The sequence below is a fragment of the Salmo salar genome, chromosome ssa11, assembly GCF_905237065.1.
Source record: "Salmo salar chromosome ssa11, Ssal_v3.1, whole genome shotgun sequence".
NCBI lineage: Eukaryota > Metazoa > Chordata > Actinopteri > Salmoniformes > Salmonidae > Salmo > Salmo salar.
In genome coordinates, this window is record NC_059452.1 from 30,362,969 (window position 1) to 30,382,599 (window position 19,631).

Below are 19,631 nucleotides of genomic sequence, written 5' to 3' on the forward strand. Positions count from 1 at the left end.
AAATTACTAAGCAACTTTTTTGTCGTCTCTGCTCTATTTTACATTGATTGATTTTACTTTTGGTCTGGATGATGTTTGGATATGAATTTATCTTTGGGTGAATGCTTTGCTTACTGGTGATGCAAAAGAAGTCGCTCAATTGCTCTATCTTGTTTAATGACATCACATTAATCTTGATCAGCAATGCTGGGTTGAAACATTTTGCAATAGAGGGTTTGAGTGAATTCCTTCCTATTTTCTCTGTGCCTGATATGCTAAAGACATTAAAGCAGTATAATAGTGTAGAACGCAGGTCTCTGGTTACAGTATACCTCACATAGCAGCTGCCGGGGTTGATGACTTTGAACGTGGGAGTGGGACACTGAGACAGACAGTGATGTCATACTGTAGGTTGTAGGCAGACTGTGGGAACTAACTTGGAGATTCATCACAGCTAGCACCATAGACCGTATATACTGTGGTTGACAGGGTTGCATCGTTGCATGGTTTTGATGGCTATTGTACTGTAGTTATTATTAGTCGTCCCTTTTCCTGTAACCTCTACAGATATTGCTAAGTTTATTTGTCTGAAATGTCATTTTTTGTGTTTTTATATTGCAACGTGTTGGTTGAGATGAAAACAAACAGACTGCTGTTTTACAATAGAGTACCAGCATGCATGAATGGGAACCGATCACAAACTGGCTCTCTCATTATCACATTTCATACTTTCTAATAACCCCTGTTTATCTTACCAAGGTACTGGTTGAAAATGTTATCCTTGCCTACTTTATAAATGTTTTATTTCTCTTCTTCTATCTCTTTTTTCAGGCCATGGAAATCACAAGGAGGATAGTCCTTTCCTCAGCAGTGCAGATGCTGACAGGAAGACTGATTTCTATGACAGGAACCTGGCCTTATTTGAGGTCTGTCTTTAAAGTAACAGTCCAGTGTTTCCGGATTTCTAGGAAATATGACCTATAATTAATTACAATTTGAGTGAAATAGTTTTCCTTCCAAAAAAAGTGTAATTAAATATGTGAATTTGTTTTTGGTGTTGGAATGGTGGTGGGTGTTTGTTCTCCAAATTATGATTTGGCCACAGATAGGAGTATAGGATGAGTCAACAACATTATTTGGGTGTGAGTTAACAGAATATGGACTTTTAAAAAGTGAGATTTTCACTGGACAGTTATTTTAAGAGTGGCTCTCAGTGACACTGATACTATTACATGACATGATTATACACAACATATCACCTTTTAACATCAATATTTTCTAATGTCAACTGCCTAGATGGATCAATCACCACTCCTCCCTTCAACCTATACAAATTAAGTTCCTTATACTGCACTATAATACCATTTTACTGTAGGCTATTACACCCCACAGACACCTCAGGTACCCATCCACCTCTAACTGTTCCCTGTTCTGCTGTCCCTGTCCTGCAGGAGGAGTTGGACATCCGTCCCAAGGTGTCGTCCCTCCTCAGCCGGCTGGTCAACTACACCAACATTACCCAGGGGGCCAGGGAGCACGAGGAGGCCGAGAACACAGAGACATCACGCAGGAAGGCCCCAAAGGTCAGAAATCACAAAAACTACCTCTCTTTCTCTTCTTTTGAGATTCAAACAGGCTTTAGTCTCTCTCTCTCTACCCCTCTGTCTCTGCGCATGTTTGGATCTGAGCTTGCATGCGTGTGCTTTGGGTTGTGTTGGTGCCTGTTTGTTACAGGCTGTGCCCTGTGGGCCCCCTGGTGAGAGTTGATCAATATCTTACCTGATCAATAATTCTGATCAATTAGCTATTTCCTGTGGGTCTATCTGTGCTACATACCATATTCAGAAACACACACAAAACATAGACACTGAAACACACTACTCACACAAATATGGGAAACTACAGCAGTACTATCATAGTTATCTTGACAACCAAATCCCTCACATCTGTTTCCTGTCTTCTTTCTGTCACAATATATGTTTGGTCCTTTTCCCTTCCTGATTGATATTAGATTAAGACTGTAATGATATAAATTATAATTCATGTGAGTTTTGTTTTCCTCTCTCCCTCTCTCTGTTCTCTTTTATCTCTCTCTCTGTTCTTTCTTAATTTCTCTCTCTCTCTATCTCTCTTTTTCTCTTTCATTATTGTAACCCATCTCTCTCTCTCTCTCTCTCTCTCTCTGTTCTGTTTGTTCTCTCTCTCTCTCTCTCCACTCTCTTTGTCGCACTTCATCTCTCTCTCTCTGCAGTCCCCCAACATGGGTACCCTGATGGGAGTCTATCTGCCCTGTCTACAGAACATCTTTGGTGTCATCCTGTTCCTTCGTCTAACGTGGATCGTGGGCACAGCCGGCATCGTCCAGTCATTCCTCATCGTCCTCATGTGCTGCTCATGTGTTAGTACACACACACACATACACTCATTGTGGATGCACTCACAGACACACTCACATGCATGCACACACACACACTGTCTGGCAATGTTAGAAGACCATTGACACGCTTTTCTTGTCCACTTGCCAAACCCTCCGTTAAAACTGGGTCACCAGCCAGTCAGCCAGTTAACATTACCAGGCTGAATAGAACCCACAGCAGTTTCCACATCCTGCTGTTTACTCCAAAGGACATATAATATATTTGTGGTTTATGTCTCAACCTTTCCAATATGATGGATGAATTATGTTCAGTTGTCCAATGACAAGTGATCCCTCTATTGCTAAGTGTGTTTATTATGTGGATAAAGAGCACAGTGTATTGGTTGATAGGCACAACATAAAACATCCAGAACTCTCTCATAAAGACTGACTGGCCTTATTTGATGGTGTTCATATTCTCTCCTGTTTGACAGACAATGCTCACTGCCATATCCATGAGTGCCATAGCTACAAATGGTGTTGTCCCAGGTGAGAGTACAGTACAAGCTTTGAAGACTGAGAATCCAAACGTACATTTTACACTTAAAACACGTTAGTTGTAACAGTTACATAAACATGACATTAACAAGGTCATATAATTTTTATGACATGACTAACATATGATCACACCGTCAGTCTATTCTGACCAGTTTCATCCATATTAAGTCTGTTCTGCTCTCTGTTGTAGCCGGAGGGGCGTACTTCATGATCTCTCGTTCCCTGGGTGCTGAGTTTGGGGGGGCTGTAGGAATCTGTTTCTACCTAGGAACAACCTTTGCTGCTGCCATGTACATACTGGGAGCTATAGAGATCTTCCTGGTGAGTTATCATCTGCTCCCAAATGGCACCCTATTCCCTATTTAGTGCACTACTTTTGATCAGGGCCTATAGTAGTGCAATATGTAGGGAATAGGGTGCAATTTGGGACGCAACCAATATACCGCAGTAAAATAGGTCAATGTACTCAATCATATTGAGATGGAGTAAAATACATGTAAAACTGGGATCCAATAATATTAGCTGAACATACATTTGATCCACATAATGTTGCTGTTGTAGACTGTAGTATATGACTGATATTCGTGTATTCGGAGTACTCAAAATACATTTAAAGTGAAAGACTTCTGTTCTGCTCTTACTGTATAGTGAGTTGTAGAAGCCATTATAAGTGCATTATGAATGCACATATAAGATATTAAATGTGTGTGTCTCACAGAAAGTGTACCTTAATTACTTCTGTTGTCATTGTCCTCTCCCAGAAATACCTGGTTCCCCAGGCGGCCATCTTCCACGCCAGCGACCACCACGGGGGCAACAGTGCCATCCTCAACAACATGAGGGTGTACGGCACCATCTGTCTCAGCCTCATGGCCGTGGTGGTCTTTGTGGGGGTGAAATACGTCAACAAGCTGGCCTCTCTCTTCCTGGCCTGTGTCATCATCTCTATCGTCTCCATCTACGCCGGGGCCATTAAGTCCGTTTTCCAACCGCCCGACTTCTCGTAAGGCACTGGGGATGTTTTTACATCTTTGTCTAAACAGGAAATGGGGATAATGGTATAATTGATGTGGATTTAATTTGGTGATAATGATCAGTTTGTCCCCGACGTAAGCCAAAACACTTGCTGTTCCTCTGGCTGGAATGGTCAAGGGAGATATAATTGTATTTCCATTGTTGAACTTTATCCTTAAGATCTAGCTACTGTACGCATACTGTAAATGTTTTTCATTGTAGCTATAATATAGCTAATATCTGATCTAAAGTAGAGTGAAAACACAGATATTATCATCACATTATCATGACATGTTATCATCACTCTGTTGATAATCAGAACCATTAATATTCCTCTTTCTCCAGGATCTGTATGTTGGGTAACAGGACATTGGTGAGAGATCAGTTTGACGTGTGTAGTAAGACGGTTCTAGAGGGCAATGTGACTGTACCTAGTCAGCTGTGGAGGAACTTCTGTAGCTCTGGCAACATGAGTAGTCCTCAATGTGATGACTACTTCAACCAGAACAACGTTACAGAGATACAGGGAATACCAGGACTGGCCAGCGGCATCATCAGAGGTAAAGACCAAAGTCAGAGGATGGACCATAGTTGTAATGATATGGCTATTACCACACTCCTGGGTCTAGGATACAGATCTAAGATCAGCTTCCCCCTCCCACAGTCCTAACCTTAATCATTAGTGGGGGGAAATGTATAACTGACCCAAGATTAACGTCTGGGGGCAACTTCACCCTATTACTATAGTCAATGGGGGCCAGCCAGCTAGGGGGCAGCAGAGCCACATCCACTTTTATTTATTTGTATTTATTTCACCTTTATTTAACCAGGTAGGCTAGTTGAGAACAAGTTCTCATTTACATCTGCGACCTGACCAAGATAAAGCAAAGCAGTGCGACACAAACAACAACACAGAGTTACACATGGAATTAACAAACATGCAGTCAATAATGCAGTAGAAAAGGTCTATATACAGTGTGTGCAAATGAGGTAGGATAGGGGAGGTAAGGCAATAAATAGTCCATAGTGGCAAAATAATTACAATATAGCAATTAAACACTGGAGTGATAGATGTGCAGAAGATGAGTGTGCAAGTAGAGATACTGGGGTGCAAAGGAGCAAAATAAATAAAATAAATAACAGTATGGGGGATGAGGTAGTAGGATGGGCTATTTACAGATGGGCTATGTACAGGTGCAGTGATCTGTGAACTGCTCTGACAGCTGGTGCTTAAAGTTAGTGAGGGAGATATGAGTCTCCAGCTTCAGTGATTTTGGCAGTTCGTTCCAGTCATTGGCAGCAGAGAACTGGAAGGAAAGGCGGCCAAAGGAAGAGTTGGCTTTGGGGTTGACCAGTGAGATATACCTGCTGGAGCACGTGCTACGTGTGGGTGCTGCTATGGTGACCAGTGAGCTGAGATAAGGCGGGGCTTTACCTAGCAAAGACTTATAGATGACCTGGAGCCAGTGGGTTTGGCAACGAATGTGAAGCGAGGGCCAGCCAACGAAGCATACAGGTCGCAGTGGTGGGTAGTATATGGGGCTTTGGTAACAAAACAGATGGCACTGTGATATACTGCATCCAATTTCCTGAGTAGAGTGTTGGAGGATATTTTGTAAATGACATCGCCAAAGTCGAGGATCGGTAGGATAGTCAGTTTTATGAGGGTATGTTTGGCAGCATGAGTGAAGGATGCTTTGTTGTGAAATAAGAAGCCGATTCTAGATTTAATTTAATGTGAGTCTGGAAGGAGAGTTTACAGTCTAACCAGACACCTAGGTTTTTGTAGTTGTCCACATATTCTAAGTCAGAACCGTCCAGAGAAGTGATGCTGGACGGGCAGGCAGGTGTGGGCAGCGATTGTTTGAAGAGCATGCATTTAGTTTTACTTGCATTTAAGAGCAGTTGGAGGCCACGGAAGGAGAGTTGTATGGCATTGAAGCTCGTCTGGAGGTTAGTTAGCACAGTGTCCAAAGAAGGGCCTGAAGTATACAAAATGGTGTTGTCTGCGTAGAGGTGGATCAGAGAATCACAAGCAGCAAGAGCGACGTCATTAATGTATACAGAGAAAAGAGTCGGCCCAAGAATTGAACCCTGTGGCACCCCCATAGAGACTGCCAGAGGCCCGGACAACAGGCCCTCCGATTTGACACACTGAACTCTGTCTGAGAAGTAGTTGGTGAACCAGACGAGGCAGTCATTTGAGAAACCAAGGCTGTTTAGTCTGCCGATAAGAATGTGGTGATTGACAGAGTCGAAAGCCTTGGCCAGGTCGATTAATACAGCTGCACAGTATTGTCTCTTATCGATGGCGGTTATGATATCATTTAGGACCTTGAGCGTGGCTGAGGTGCACCCATGACCAGCTCGGAAACCAGATTGCATAGCGGAGAAGGTATGGTGGGATTTGAAATTGTCGGTGATCTGTTTGTTCACTTGGCTTTCGAAGAACTTAGAAAGGCAGGGTAAGATAGATATAGGTCTGTAGCAATTTGGGTCTAGATTGTCATCCCCTTTGAAGAGGGGGATGACCGCGGCAGCTTTCCAATCTTTGGGGATCTCAGATGATACGAAAGAGAGGTTGAACAGACTAGTAATAGGGGTTGCAACAATTTCGGCGGATCATTTTAGAAAGAGAGGGTCCAGATTGTCTAGCCCGGCTGATTTGTAGGGGTCCAGATTTTGCAGCTCTTTCAGAACATCAGCTGTCTGGATTTGGGTGAAGGAGAAATGGGGAGGCTTGGGCAAGTTGCTGTGGGGGGTGCAGGGCTGTTGACTGGGGTAGGGGTAGCCAGGTGGAAAGCAAGGCCAGCCATAGAAAAATGCTTATTGAAATTCTCAATTATCATTGATTTATCGGTGGTGACAGTGTTTCCTAGCCTCAGTGCAGTGGGCAGTTAGGAGGAGGTGCTCTTATTCTCCATGGACTTTACAGTGTCTCAGAACTTTCTGGAGTTAGTACTACAGGATGCAAATTTCTGTTTGAAAAACTAGCCTTTGCTTTCCTAACTGCCTGTTAGGAACAACATATATTGAACACTTATCAGAGACACAGCGAATAGTGGATCTAATGTAAGCATTGCATGAAATGATCTTATAGGCCAGTAGAGGAGAAAATGATTTCAGTTTTGCGCTGCACTCAATATAAGCAGTGGCCTGAAGATTGAAATGGGACATGACACTTTCTAGCGGCCCAAACTAATGCACAGTACACTGTGGCCTGAGCCAGTTATCACTTTGTTTTCTATTCTCTCTAGTTATTGGTTCCTAACTTCCCTGAAAAGTTGCATATCACGGGGGCTATTTGATGCTAATGCAGTACTCCACAGGATGTTTTTGTGCTGGTCAAGGGCATTCACGTCTGGAGTGAACCAAGGGCTATATCTGTTCCTGGTTCTAAATTTTGGAATGGGACATGCTTATTTAAGATGGTGAGGAAAGCACTTTTAAAGAATAACCAGGCATCCTCTACTGTCGGAATGAGGTAAATATCCTTCCAGGATACCCGGGCCAGGTCGATTAGAAAGGCCTGTGCGCTGATGTGTTTTAGGCAGCGTTTGACAGTGATGAGGGGTGGTCGTTTGACCGCAGACCCATTACAGACACAGGCAATGAGGCAGTGATTGCTGAGATCCTGGTTGAAGACAGCAGAGGTGTATTTGGAGGGCAGGTTGGTTAGGATGATATTTATGAGGGTGCCCGTGTTTACGAATTTGGGGTTGAACCTGGTAGGTCCATTGATAATTTGTGTGAGATTGAGGGCATCAAGCTTAGATTGTAGGATGGCCAGGGTGTTAAGCATGTCCCAGTTTAGGTCACCTAACAGCACGAGCTCTGAAGATATATGGGGGGCATCCAATTCACATATTGTGTCCAGGGTACAGCTGGCAGAAGGTGGTCTATAGCAAGCGGCAACGGTGAGAGACTTGTTTCTGGAAAGGTGGATTTTTAAAAGTAGAAGCTCAAATTGTTTGGGCACAGACCTGGATAGTAAGACAGAACTCTGCAGGCTATCTCTGCAGTAGATTGCAACTCCGCCCCCTTTGGCAGTTCTATCTTGTTGGAAAATGTTGTAGTTGGGGATGGAAATTTCAGGGTTTTTGGTGGTCTTCCTAAGCCAGGATTCAGTCACGGCTAGGACCTCCAGGTTGACAGTGTGCTAAAGCAGTGAATAAAACAAACTTAAGGAGGAGGCTTCTAATGTTAACATGCATGAAACCAGGGCTTTTACGGTTACAGAAGTCAACAAATGAGAGCGCCTGGGGAATGGGAGTGGAGCTAGGCACTGCAGGGCCTGGGTTAACCTCTACATCAACAGAGGAACAGAGGAGGAGTAGGATAAGGCTTCTGGGCACGGTAGAATAGATTGTACAGACAAAGGTATGGTAGGATGTGAATACAGTGGAGGTAAACCTATGCATTGAGTGACGATGAGAGAGATATTGTCTCTAGAAACACAATTTAAACCAGGTGAGGTCACCGCATGTGTGGGAGGTGGAACTAAAGGGTTAGCTAAGGCGTATTGAGCAGGGCTAGAGGCTTTACAATGAAATAAGGCAATAATTACTAACCAAAACAGCAATGGACAAGGCATATTGACATTAAGGAGAGGCATGCGTATCCGAGTGATCATTGGGTCCAGTGAGTAGCTGGGTGGGCTGGAGATATGGCGATTCAGACAGCTAGCGGGCCGGGGCTAGCAGGCTAGCAGAAGGGCCATAGAGGGATGTCGCGACGGAAGAAGTCAGTTGTAGCCCCTTCATACGGTTACGTCGGCAGAGCAGTCGTAATGGATCAGCAGGGCTCCGTGTAGTAAAAGGGTCCAGGCCAATTGGCAAAATAGGTATAGTTGCCCAAAAAAATGGCTGATGGACTTCTTCAGCTAACAGTCCGGTGTGCTCTAGACAGCTAGCAGGCCGCGGCTAGCAGATGGGCATTCAGGGGACGTCGGTCGCGATGGGAGAGCCAGTTGAAAAACCCCTCGGCGGATTACATCAGTAGTCCAGTCGTGAAGGATCGGCGGGGCTCCGTATCGGCAATAAAAGGGGTCCAGGCCAATTGGCAAAATAGGTATTGTAGCCCAAGGAGTGGCTGATGGACCTCTTCAGCTAGCCGGGAGATGGGCCTAGCATAGGCTAGCTCCAGGCTAATTGGTGCTTGCTTCGAGACAGAGACATTAGCCAGGAGAAGCCAATTGGATAGCCGCAAGCTAGCTGCGATGATCCAGATGAAGAGGTTCAGAGCTTGCAGTAGGAATCCGGGGATATGGAGAATAAGAAGTCCGATACGCTCTGGGTTGAATCGCGTTGTGCAGACTGGCAGGAGTTGTCCGAGCTAAAGATTAGCTGATGACCGCTAGTAGTGGCTATCTGTCTACTAGCTAGTTGCTAGTTAGCTGGCTAGCCTTTGTTGGGGGTTCCGGCTCTGAAGTAAAGAAAATAGCAGATCCATACCACATTGGGTGAGGCGGGTTGCAATAGAGTATGTTGAAGTTGGGGTTAAGAAAAATATAAAAAATATATGCGAAGAAAAAAGATATAAAAAGATATATACACAGGACACGACAAGACGAAGACAAAAGACGCCTGACTGCTATGCCAATTTTCAATAGTGATGACATGTAATTACAGTAAAACATAGACTTTGTGTACAACATGTTTGTAGTGATTTAGCTATCTAAAAGAGTCTGGGAATAGAGAGTCTGGGAACATCAAACAAGTGGGGGGAAAGGAACCATATTTCGGTAATAGAACATGTTGAAAATATGCGTTGGGACTTAATCAATATGATGTCAGTTCGGTTGTCATCTGAGACATTATGACTGATGACAGGACGACATAAACTGTATCTGGGAAAGTCTACACATTCTAGTTATCAGATTCACATGGAATTGTTGTGCAATTGAAATGTTTGAATATGAAACTATTTGTGAAAAGATTAAATGTAATTTTAGCTTCCAAATGAGAGAATTGGGTTTTCATAAGGTTAGAGCTCTGCTCAATCAGTGGCCCGCCCCTGTGAAGAGACATTGGTTATAAACTATGAAACACACCCTTCTCTCCCTCCACTATATAAGCACTTGACAAAAATGTAACCTTCTGTTCCGAGTACAGCGTGAGCTTTGGTTGCGAATGGTATGAACTTTGAACTCTTATTCACTACAGAAGTGATACCTCCTAGCCGTTGAGTTAGCAGCGGCCGCTGTAAACGTGGGCTAGGAAAGGACGGACAATGTATCCAGTCTAGCCCACGACGACGATACTACAACGTATCCAATTTACCACCAGAGACATTCTTCCGAGGACAGGAAGATCTCTGTTGGCCAATTTCCTTTTTGCATTTTCCTTTTCCAAATGGGCGGTAATTTAGAATGCATAAAATACTGTATTTACGATAGCATAGCTTCTCCCTTTGTTCCTCAGTCTTCCCGCTCTTTCAATCAAACCCAACCCCCTTTCCTTAGTGTAACCAGCCGTCATGTCGGCTCCGTCCACCAGGGACGTTTTCTGTATGACATAATTTGCATTCTGTGTATATGTAATTCTGTGTGATTAGTTAGGTATTTAGTAAATAAATAATTAATCCCAATTTTGTGTTGCTGATTCAACTTGTTAGCCAGGGTTCGTGAAGATAACCAAGAATTTACAACTTTCAGATGAGACTGAAATAAGGTGACGATTAATATTGACTGCTATTGATGTAAAATATTACTAGGTCTTTAAGAGTTTATTCGGAAGATAACAGCTCTATAAACACTCTTTCGTGGTGCCCCGACTTTCTAGTTAATTATATTTACATGATTAGCTCAATCAGGTAATATTAATTACAGAGAAAGGATTTTATAGAATAGCATGTCATGTCACTTAATCCGGCATAGCCAAAGACACGACGATATACTTTGTAACAATCATTTGTGATGCTGTAGAGCTTTGGTGGGTGTTGCCATGCCGTTAGGTGGATGCCATTACGTTGCTTACTTTGTGGATGGGATGCTAGCATTTCTATAAACTTGGTTCCTGATGTATGTTTTAGATAACATGTGGGGAGACTACCTGGAGAAGGGTCAGATCTTGGAGAAGGCAGGTCTGCCCTCAGTAGACGTCCACGGGGCTGTGGAGAGCTTCGGCTTGTACGTCTCAGCTGACATTGCTACCTCCTTCACCCTCCTGGTGGGAATCTTCTTTCCCTCCGCCACAGGTAAGACCTGGCAACCCAGATCCATAACTGGCAACCCAGATCATGAACTGGCAACACCAGATCAATAAACCAGCTGGCAATCCAGAGACATTTTTGTTCACTGATTGGTTGAGTCAACATTCTGAGAGTTGTCAGTAACTGATGTGTGCCCTTCATGTCCCTGTACTGTAGGTATCATGGCAGGCTCCAACAGATCAGGAGATCTGAAAGATGCTCAGAAGTCCATCCCTATTGGAACCATCTTGGCTATAACCACTACTACCCTTGTCTGTATCCTTTCATGGAGTCAATAGTAAAATCAAATCAACATTTATTTGTCACGTGCACAGGATACAGCAGGTGTAAACGGTACAGTGAAATGCCTACTTGCAAGCTCTTCCTCATCCATATCAATAGGCAGTGTTCTCCCCAAGTTGTTCAATGTCTAGATACATCTGTGTTCTATACTGCATGTGTTTCTGTGTGTTCCTTAACATCCTGCCGTCAGATTTCAGCTCTGTGGTTCTGTTTGGGGCCTGTATTGAAGGAGCGGTCCTAAGGGACAAGTAAGTGAACTTGTCTGTAGCATTAGGCCACATCTTTGACATCACAAGATACATTTAAGTTCAGACAATAGCCTGTCTGCTTCTCAACGACATACAGTACAAGCTTGTAATTATATTGGTATGGCAAAGCACTTCAGATGCTGTGTTTGTTGGTATTGATAATGGCCCCGCTAACAGGTCCATGTCCTCTCCTGTCCTGTAGGTTTGGAGATGCAGTCAGTAAGAACCTGGTTGTGGGGACTCTGTCCTGGCCCTCCCCCTGGGTTATCGTGATTGGCTCCTTCTTCTCCACCGTGGGGGCGGGACTACAGTCCCTGACCGGCGCCCCTCGTCTCTTACAGGCCATCGCCAAGGACAACATCATCCCCTTCCTCAGGGTAGGAACAGCCACCTTGGCAGGAAGACTAGTGGTTAAGAGCATTGGGTCAGTAACCGAAAGGTTGCTGGTTCAAATCCCAGAGCTGACTAGGTAAAAAAGAATATGCCCATGTGCTCTTGAGCAGGGCACTTACCCTAATTGCTCCTGTAAGTTGCTCTGGATAAGAGTGTCTGCTCAAATGTTTAAAAAAATCATACACTGGCTGTCAGTGCCCTTCCTTATGTCTTTGTGGGTGGAGCTGTATTGTACATACACACTGTGTAATTTCTATACAATGCAAAGCATCTAGTGGCCTGAAATACACAGCCATAATTCAAGGTTTCTCTAGCTGCCACCACTGTTTGAACACATTGCTTGATACATTGCTCGGCTCTATGCTCACAGTGGCCCTACTATTAGATACATTATGATACACAACTAAAAACTACAGTGAACAAAATAATAGAGTTGTGGCTGTCTTTGCTTACTCATTTGAATGAAGCTGAACATATGAGTTCATTTGCATTCCCACATGTAAATTATTGTTGGTTGAAGAGGATTAGCTGTATGAAAGAAGGGCATTATGTAACCAGGGGCGGTTCTGGGGGGGGGCAGGTGGGGCCAGTGCCCCTGTGACAACAATGTTGGACCCCCTTGTGGACCCCTAAATGTGGAGTATGAAATAATTTTTACATAACAAATTTTTGCTATCGTTCTTTTTTTACATCCGTTATTAGACAGTGGCAACGCGGAACACTAATGATTATGAACATGGTCTTTTGCCTGCTAATGCCTGCAATGCAGTGAAGAAAACGATATGACAACAATAACGTCTAATGTAACTGGCCCCTCTAACAGTACAACTGGCCCCAGCTTGGCCCCCCCAGTTGAAATGGTCTAGAACCGCCACTGTATGTAACCCTGTTCTAGGATGAGCTTAAGCGACCATGAAAATTCTGGTAAGTACTTAGAGGCCCAATACACCCGTTTTTCAATCAATAACAAATAATTTCTAGGTAACAATTAAGTACCTTACAATAATAGTTTTCCATTAAAATCAACAAAAATAGATTTTTTAGCAAAAACATATTTCTCAAGCAACAATTTAGCCAGGACACTCGGGGAGTAGTCCAACTGGGGAGGGGAAAACTGAAAACTAGCTCTTATTGGCAGAGAGGTTGGAACTTTATTTGTTAATGGTCTATTAAAGTTGCACTATGCAGAAATCGCTCCGCCATTTCCTGGTTGCAAAAACTCAAATAGTTCATCTAATTTCAATTTATGTGATAAAACAAGCACACGTATAGTGTAGAGAATCATTGTACCATCTAAACCGTTGTGAAATATATTTTCCATAACCAAACTTAAATTGTATTTTCAGCTGTTTGAACCTGGTGTACAAAACTGAAAGTAAAAGATGCAAAAACAAAACTTAAGAACTGGAAGCATAGAAATAGCGCACATAGAACACATTTACCGCTTGTTAGATTTGCCTTCAATGTGAATGACGGATCTATAACTCACATTTCTATGTGAATTTGGTCGGGTCTCCCAAAAAGGTACAGATTACAACTTTAACCAATTTACTGCCTGGTGATGTCACCAGACAAGCCGAATCTCCCGCCCATGCAAACCTGCTGATTAGGAGGTCCTGTGTAGATTATATTTTCAACCATTAAATATCAGGAAATAACACTGATCAAATGTTTTCACATACCACCTTTACAGTGTTAGTTTCATCAGCTGTTGTACAATATGATATGAAACACAGGGGAAAATGGAATTTTGACTGCACTGGGCCTTTAAGGCCACTCAATCCATAAATGATCGGTCCCCTTGGCTACAATACAACAATCAACCTGAAACAAAACAAATAAAAAACAAACCATCACAAAAAAAAGAATGTATTTATAAAGTGTATATTTTTGTATTTCCTGGTGCAGGTGTTTGGTCATGGCAAGGCCAATGGGGAGCCAACCTGGGCACTGTTACTGACAGGGCTCATCGCTGAGCTTGGCATCCTCATAGCCTCTCTGGACATGGTGGCCCCTATCCTCTCCATGTGAGTCTCACACACACACACACATGCACGAAACAGACTAAACACACACACATGCACGCAGACATGCACACATCAAACATGATTATTTAAAAGCAGGCAAATAGGGATTATTTCAAATCATATAATGGTCTGTTAGGTGAACTTGCTGAACTTTGGGCCTCCCGAGTGGCGCAGAAGTCTAAGGCACTGCATCGCAGTGCTAGCTGTGCCACGAGAGATTCTAGGTCGCAGCCGGCTGTGACCGGGAGACCCATGGGGCGGCACACAATTGGCCCAGCATTGTCCGGTTTAGGGGAGGGTTTGGCCGGCAGGGATGTCCTTGTCCCATTGCGCACTAGCGACTCCTGTGGCGGGCCGGACGCAGTGCATGCTGACACAGTCGCCAGGTGTACGGTGTTTCCTCTGACACATTAGTGCGGCTGGCTTCCAGGTTAAGTGGGCATTGTGTCAAGAAGCAGTGCGGCTTGGTTGGGTTGTGTTTCGGAGGACGCATGGCTCTCGACCTTCGCCTCTCCGGAGTCCGTACAGGGAGTTACAGCGATGAGACAAGACTGTAACTACCAATTGGATACCACAAAATTGGGGAGAAAAAGGGGTAAAAAATACAATTTAAAAATAAAAAATGAATTGCTGAACCAAAGTCATGTAGCTTACATGGGAGAAAACAGACTCTTGATGACTCTACTTCCCTTCTCAAACACTGTTAATAAACCATTTTAAACCATAAACATCTCACAGATGTTTAAAAAACATTATGGTCCTCCGAGGAGTAGTTTGGGCGGCAGGTAGCCTAGCGGGGCTGTAACTGAAAGGTTGCTGGTTCAAATCCCTGAGCAGACTAGGTAAATAATTTGTTGATGTGCCCTTGAGCAAGGTACTTAACCCTAATTGCTCCTGTAAGTCACTCTGGTTAAGAGTGTCTGCTAAAATATACTTTAATCAAATCACTTGCATTTTAACAACCACTTCACAAGTGAAACACCTCATTCCAGCCAGGCACTCTGTACACAATCAGCACAAGTGGCTTTGTGTGGAAGGCCACCAAGTGCAGTGGTTCACAAACTGTGGGTCCAGTTATTTTTATATTTTTATATTTTTATGAGCGATGTAACACTCATATATATATATATATTAAGGAATTCAGTCCGGCTTTTAACTTACTGTTGAAAGTTGTAATAGTAAAAAGCACAAGGTAAGATTTTGAAATAGGGTAGTGCATCATCAGTTCCTCTTGTCATGTCAGTCATTGCATATCTTAGAGAGATATTTATAACGTGTCAGAAATGTCCAGATCAACTAGCCCATTTCAGCTAATGTTTTTATGCTAGGTTTTTTAGCCCATAGATTTTGTAGTAATGTTCGAGTCACACAAATATCACATGAATACACATTAGACATGGCATAATGTATAGGACTGAAGGAAATAAGCTTTAAACCTGAAAAATATTCTCTACACCAACAAGAGGGGTGTGAACAGTTTGTGTCATGAACAGTGCTTGTGCCCATAGAAATAGACGTTGCACGCGAGCGGGATGTTCCTCAATGCTGGAAGGGGGGCCTGAGTGAAAAAGTTTGGGAACCCCTGACCTAGTGCGCTTTCTAGTGCTTCTGTGTTTTGCCATCAGTTGAGATGTATTTTAGCAGACTACCAGGCCTATACATCCTGCAACAAGTACATAACTGCAAAATTAATATATTGGAATTCCAAATCAATATTTAAATGACTAAATCGGTTTGAACTGAATTACATTTTTTGGTGTGATTCTTTTCCTACAGGTTCTTCTTGATGTGCTATCTGTTTGTGAACTTAGCCTGTGCTGTGCAGACTTTACTACGGACACCCAACTGGAGGCCTAGGTTTAAATATTACCACTGGTAAGTACAGTACAGGTGTGCGTGGCTGTGTATCCGTGCATACTGTATGTGAGCGATGTAACACTCATTTGTATATGCGTGGGTGTTGGGTACACTTTCACTCCATTTGAATAATCTACTTTGCTTTCTCAGGTGACATATTGGGAAGCTTATCAAAATATCCTGTTGACTGACTGGAGGACTTTATGCAGACTCCAGCTAGAGAGACATTTTGTTCTCTGGTGTTCTGATGGTAACCTAGAAAGAAGGAACTTCACTGTAATAAGCTTCAGTAGCTGAACAAGTATAGCACCTGTCGTGGAAATTCACCTCTCAAACTCAATGTAAATGAATCAAATCTGTATTATCATGACCAGAGAGGTTCACATTCTCAATCCAACTTTGATGAAAACTCTGAAAAGGGCTTTCCCTCTCAGTCCTTTTATAGTGCTATACAAACAAGTCATATAAGCATGATTTACATTATTCATTATTAACATTGGTTCCTGCATGTGACTGACGAGGCTTCTTCTCTCAAAGCTGGGACCTTGAAACTGAGATACTCCTTTTGGTTCCCAGAACAATGTTCTGGGCATTCTGCCAATTGGTCTGAGAAGAAGGTCACAGTCACCTGCACGAACCAAGATAGAGTGAGAGGAGATGCTGTTTACAATTCAATGCTAGCTCTTCAGACAACAACATTTTCCCTCACAATCCCTCCTTTTATCACTTTGTGATAATTATTGTTACATTTTAAGGTAAGCATTAGATTATGGCGTAAACTATCAAATGAGGTTCAATCAAAGTACATATATTAAAGTAAGTGGAATCCAACACATAAAACCAGACACTTCATCCTTTCAAACCCCTTCACTCTGGGTTGTAAAATCTAAAATACACACACATACACAAGGGATCTGTAGACCCAGAGGTAAATAAATCTCTAAATGTGTAATCATTGTTTCCATAGCTCTTACCACAATCAGGATGCATTGACCTGTTCTGTACTAACTGTCCCTGGGACATCAACTAGTCAAAATATAAAACCTGTTGTTTAACAAATCCTCCAGGGCCTTCAAAAAGTTGGTGCTGACTTATCAGCTCAATATTCAGTACTAAAACATTTACTTGGATCTACTCCAATTCCAGACAGTGTTCCTCGTAATGGAAAAAGTTTGTTTTAGATGACATTACCTTCTTATTTAAATCACTGGTATATTCAAACTATCGAATTGACTAATAATAATTGAAAATTGTCAAAAATGTATCTTATTCAATTATTCATACCTATGACTGTCTTTATTTACCTATGCTAGTCTCCATATCGGTTTCCTTCAAATAGGACCCTTCTACTCTTCCCAATAGGAAAAACCCTGTCAATCACTACTGCTAATACACACGGATCACTCTCAAACAATGCTCTGCTTTTACCCCTATTGTAAGGTTTAAAAAACAAACAAAACAAACATGATAACTTTCTCCTTATTGGAAGGCATTGTTTGCATTTTAGTCTACCCTAACAATGTTACTCTATATTTATTACCCATTTCTGTTGGATATTCACTCTCTGCTTCACGCTCATTAAATGTCTATTATTTTGAGAGGAATATGTAATGCGCCGAAATTATAAAATACATCGGCCAATTCAGAAGGGGAGAGACACTTTGGAGGGAGCTTCCTTTTTAAGATAGCTCTCGAGACTAGAGTTTCTTTCTAGGATCAACAGTTACTATAACTGGGCTAGCACTGCCTATCAGTCCACTGTCATTGGAATGTTCTGACCATAAGGTTTCTGGTACCTGAGACGGAATAGACTGGGAGGCAGTCAGACTCCCATTCCTCCTGGGGAGTGGTTCAATTTGCCTGCTTACTCATTGGTTTAATATCTCATCATTTGTGATATCAACAAAAACTCCATCGGGAGTACAATAAATTGTAGCCTTAAGTTTATTTAACAATCTCTACCTAGCAAGTTAAATGGTTGAGTGGGTGAATACAGAAAATCATGTTCAACATTCATTGGTCCTATTGAACAGTGCATGGATTTTGTTTCAGAATGTATTACTAGGGTGGAGGAAATCCCATAAGCATTTATAGTTTTATTGGCTAGGGGTAAGTCAAGTCCCGTACCTTTACCAAAAGTGGAGGTAGTAGCACCCGTATCCACCAACATAGGAATTTCTTTCCCTTGTATTTTTACCATAATGTTTGGGCCAAATTGGTATACTTTTCCCTATGGGTATTGCTATATTAAAGATGTTGTTTCCCCTGAGGGACATCCCTATTGTGGCTGTTTCATTTAAATTAATTCTTAACGAAGCCTTTGATTTAACGCGGTATGATATTTTGCATTGGAAGCTGTTTTAAAAGCTTCCAAAAAAGCTTAAATGCGCCCTTAAGACAGTCATACTCATCAGAACACTGAGGCTTTATTTCCCAGACCCTTTAGACAGTCATACTCATCAGGACACTGAGGCTTTATTTCCCAGAGCCTTATGACAGTCATACTCATCAGAACACTGAGGCTTTATTTCCCAGACCCTTTAGACAGTCATACTCATCAGAACACTTGGTAGTGGCCATTCTATCAGTCCTCTTGGTTATGAGGGCCCAGCAGGGTTTTCCTTCTCCAATGACCATCTACTTCTGGGCCACTACACCGGGCCTGCGTTGGTCCCTTTGGCTCAGGACTCATCTCACTCTCTGTCAGGTTTCCACAGTGGAGGTGGTCAGAAGAACTTGGTACGGCACTCTCCAACAGGGGTCCTTCCAAATCTTTCTCCTGAAGTCTTTGACCACCACGAAATCACCTGGGTTGAAATAGTGCTCAGCTCCACCTGCCAAGATCAGCAAAGACACTTTTCCCCCGGGTGAAGGTATCTTAAGAACACTGTTAACCTCTTACATCTAGATGTTCCGCTAGCGGAACACCTCGCCAATATCCAATGATAGGGTGTGGCGCGAATTACAAACTCCTCAAAAATCCCAAAACTTCAATTTTTCAAACATATGACTATTTTACACAATTTTAAAGACAAGACTCTCCTTTATCTAACCACATTGTCCGATTTCAAAAAGGCTTTACAACGAAAGCAAAACATTAGATTATGTCAGGAGAGTACCCAACCAGAAATAATCACACACCCATTTTTCAAGCTAGCATATAATGTCACAAAAACCAAAACCACAGCTAAATGCAGCACTAACCTTTGATGATCTTCATCAGATGACACTCCTAGCACATTATGTTATACAATACATGCATGTTTTGTTCAATCAAGTTCATATTTATATCAAAAACCAGCTTTTTACATTAGCATGTGACGTTCAGAACTAGCATACCCACTGAAACTTCCGGTGGATTTACTAAATTACTCACGATAAACGTTCACAAAAAACATAACAATTATTTTAAGAATTATAGATACAGAACTCCTTTATGCAATCGCTATGTCAGATTTTAAAGTAGCTTTTCGGTGAAAGCACATTTTGCAATATTCTGAGTAGATAGCCCGGCCATCATGGCTAGCTATTTTGACACCCACCAAGTTTGGCACTCACCAAACTCAGATTTACTATAAGAAAAATTGGATTACCTTTGCTGTTCTTCATCAGAATGCACTCCCAGGACTTCTACTTCAACACCCAATGTTGGTTTGGTTCCAAATAATCCATAGTTATATCCAAATAGCTGCGTTTGTTCTTGCG

General features: G+C 42.5%; 1 protein-coding gene across 2 annotated transcripts in view; it reads left to right on the top strand.

Moving 5' to 3' along the window:
• The window catches only part of LOC106562414 (solute carrier family 12 member 4-like), a 52,809-nt gene that overhangs the window by 23,299 nt on the left and 9,879 nt on the right, over window positions 1–19,631 (top strand). For both annotated transcript variants that reach the window (XM_014127285.2, XM_014127286.2), the window contains exons 2-14: window positions 811–905; window positions 1,431–1,562; window positions 2,231–2,377; window positions 2,830–2,884; window positions 3,084–3,214; window positions 3,655–3,896; window positions 4,253–4,467; window positions 10,940–11,104; window positions 11,276–11,374; window positions 11,592–11,649; window positions 11,852–12,026; window positions 13,951–14,069; window positions 15,846–15,944. In XM_014127285.2, coding sequence (XP_013982760.1) covers window positions 811–905; window positions 1,431–1,562; window positions 2,231–2,377; window positions 2,830–2,884; window positions 3,084–3,214; window positions 3,655–3,896; window positions 4,253–4,467; window positions 10,940–11,104; window positions 11,276–11,374; window positions 11,592–11,649; window positions 11,852–12,026; window positions 13,951–14,069; window positions 15,846–15,944 — 1,732 coding nt within the window. The remainder of the gene's footprint in view (window positions 1–810; window positions 906–1,430; window positions 1,563–2,230; window positions 2,378–2,829; window positions 2,885–3,083; window positions 3,215–3,654; window positions 3,897–4,252; window positions 4,468–10,939; window positions 11,105–11,275; window positions 11,375–11,591; window positions 11,650–11,851; window positions 12,027–13,950; window positions 14,070–15,845; window positions 15,945–19,631) is intronic.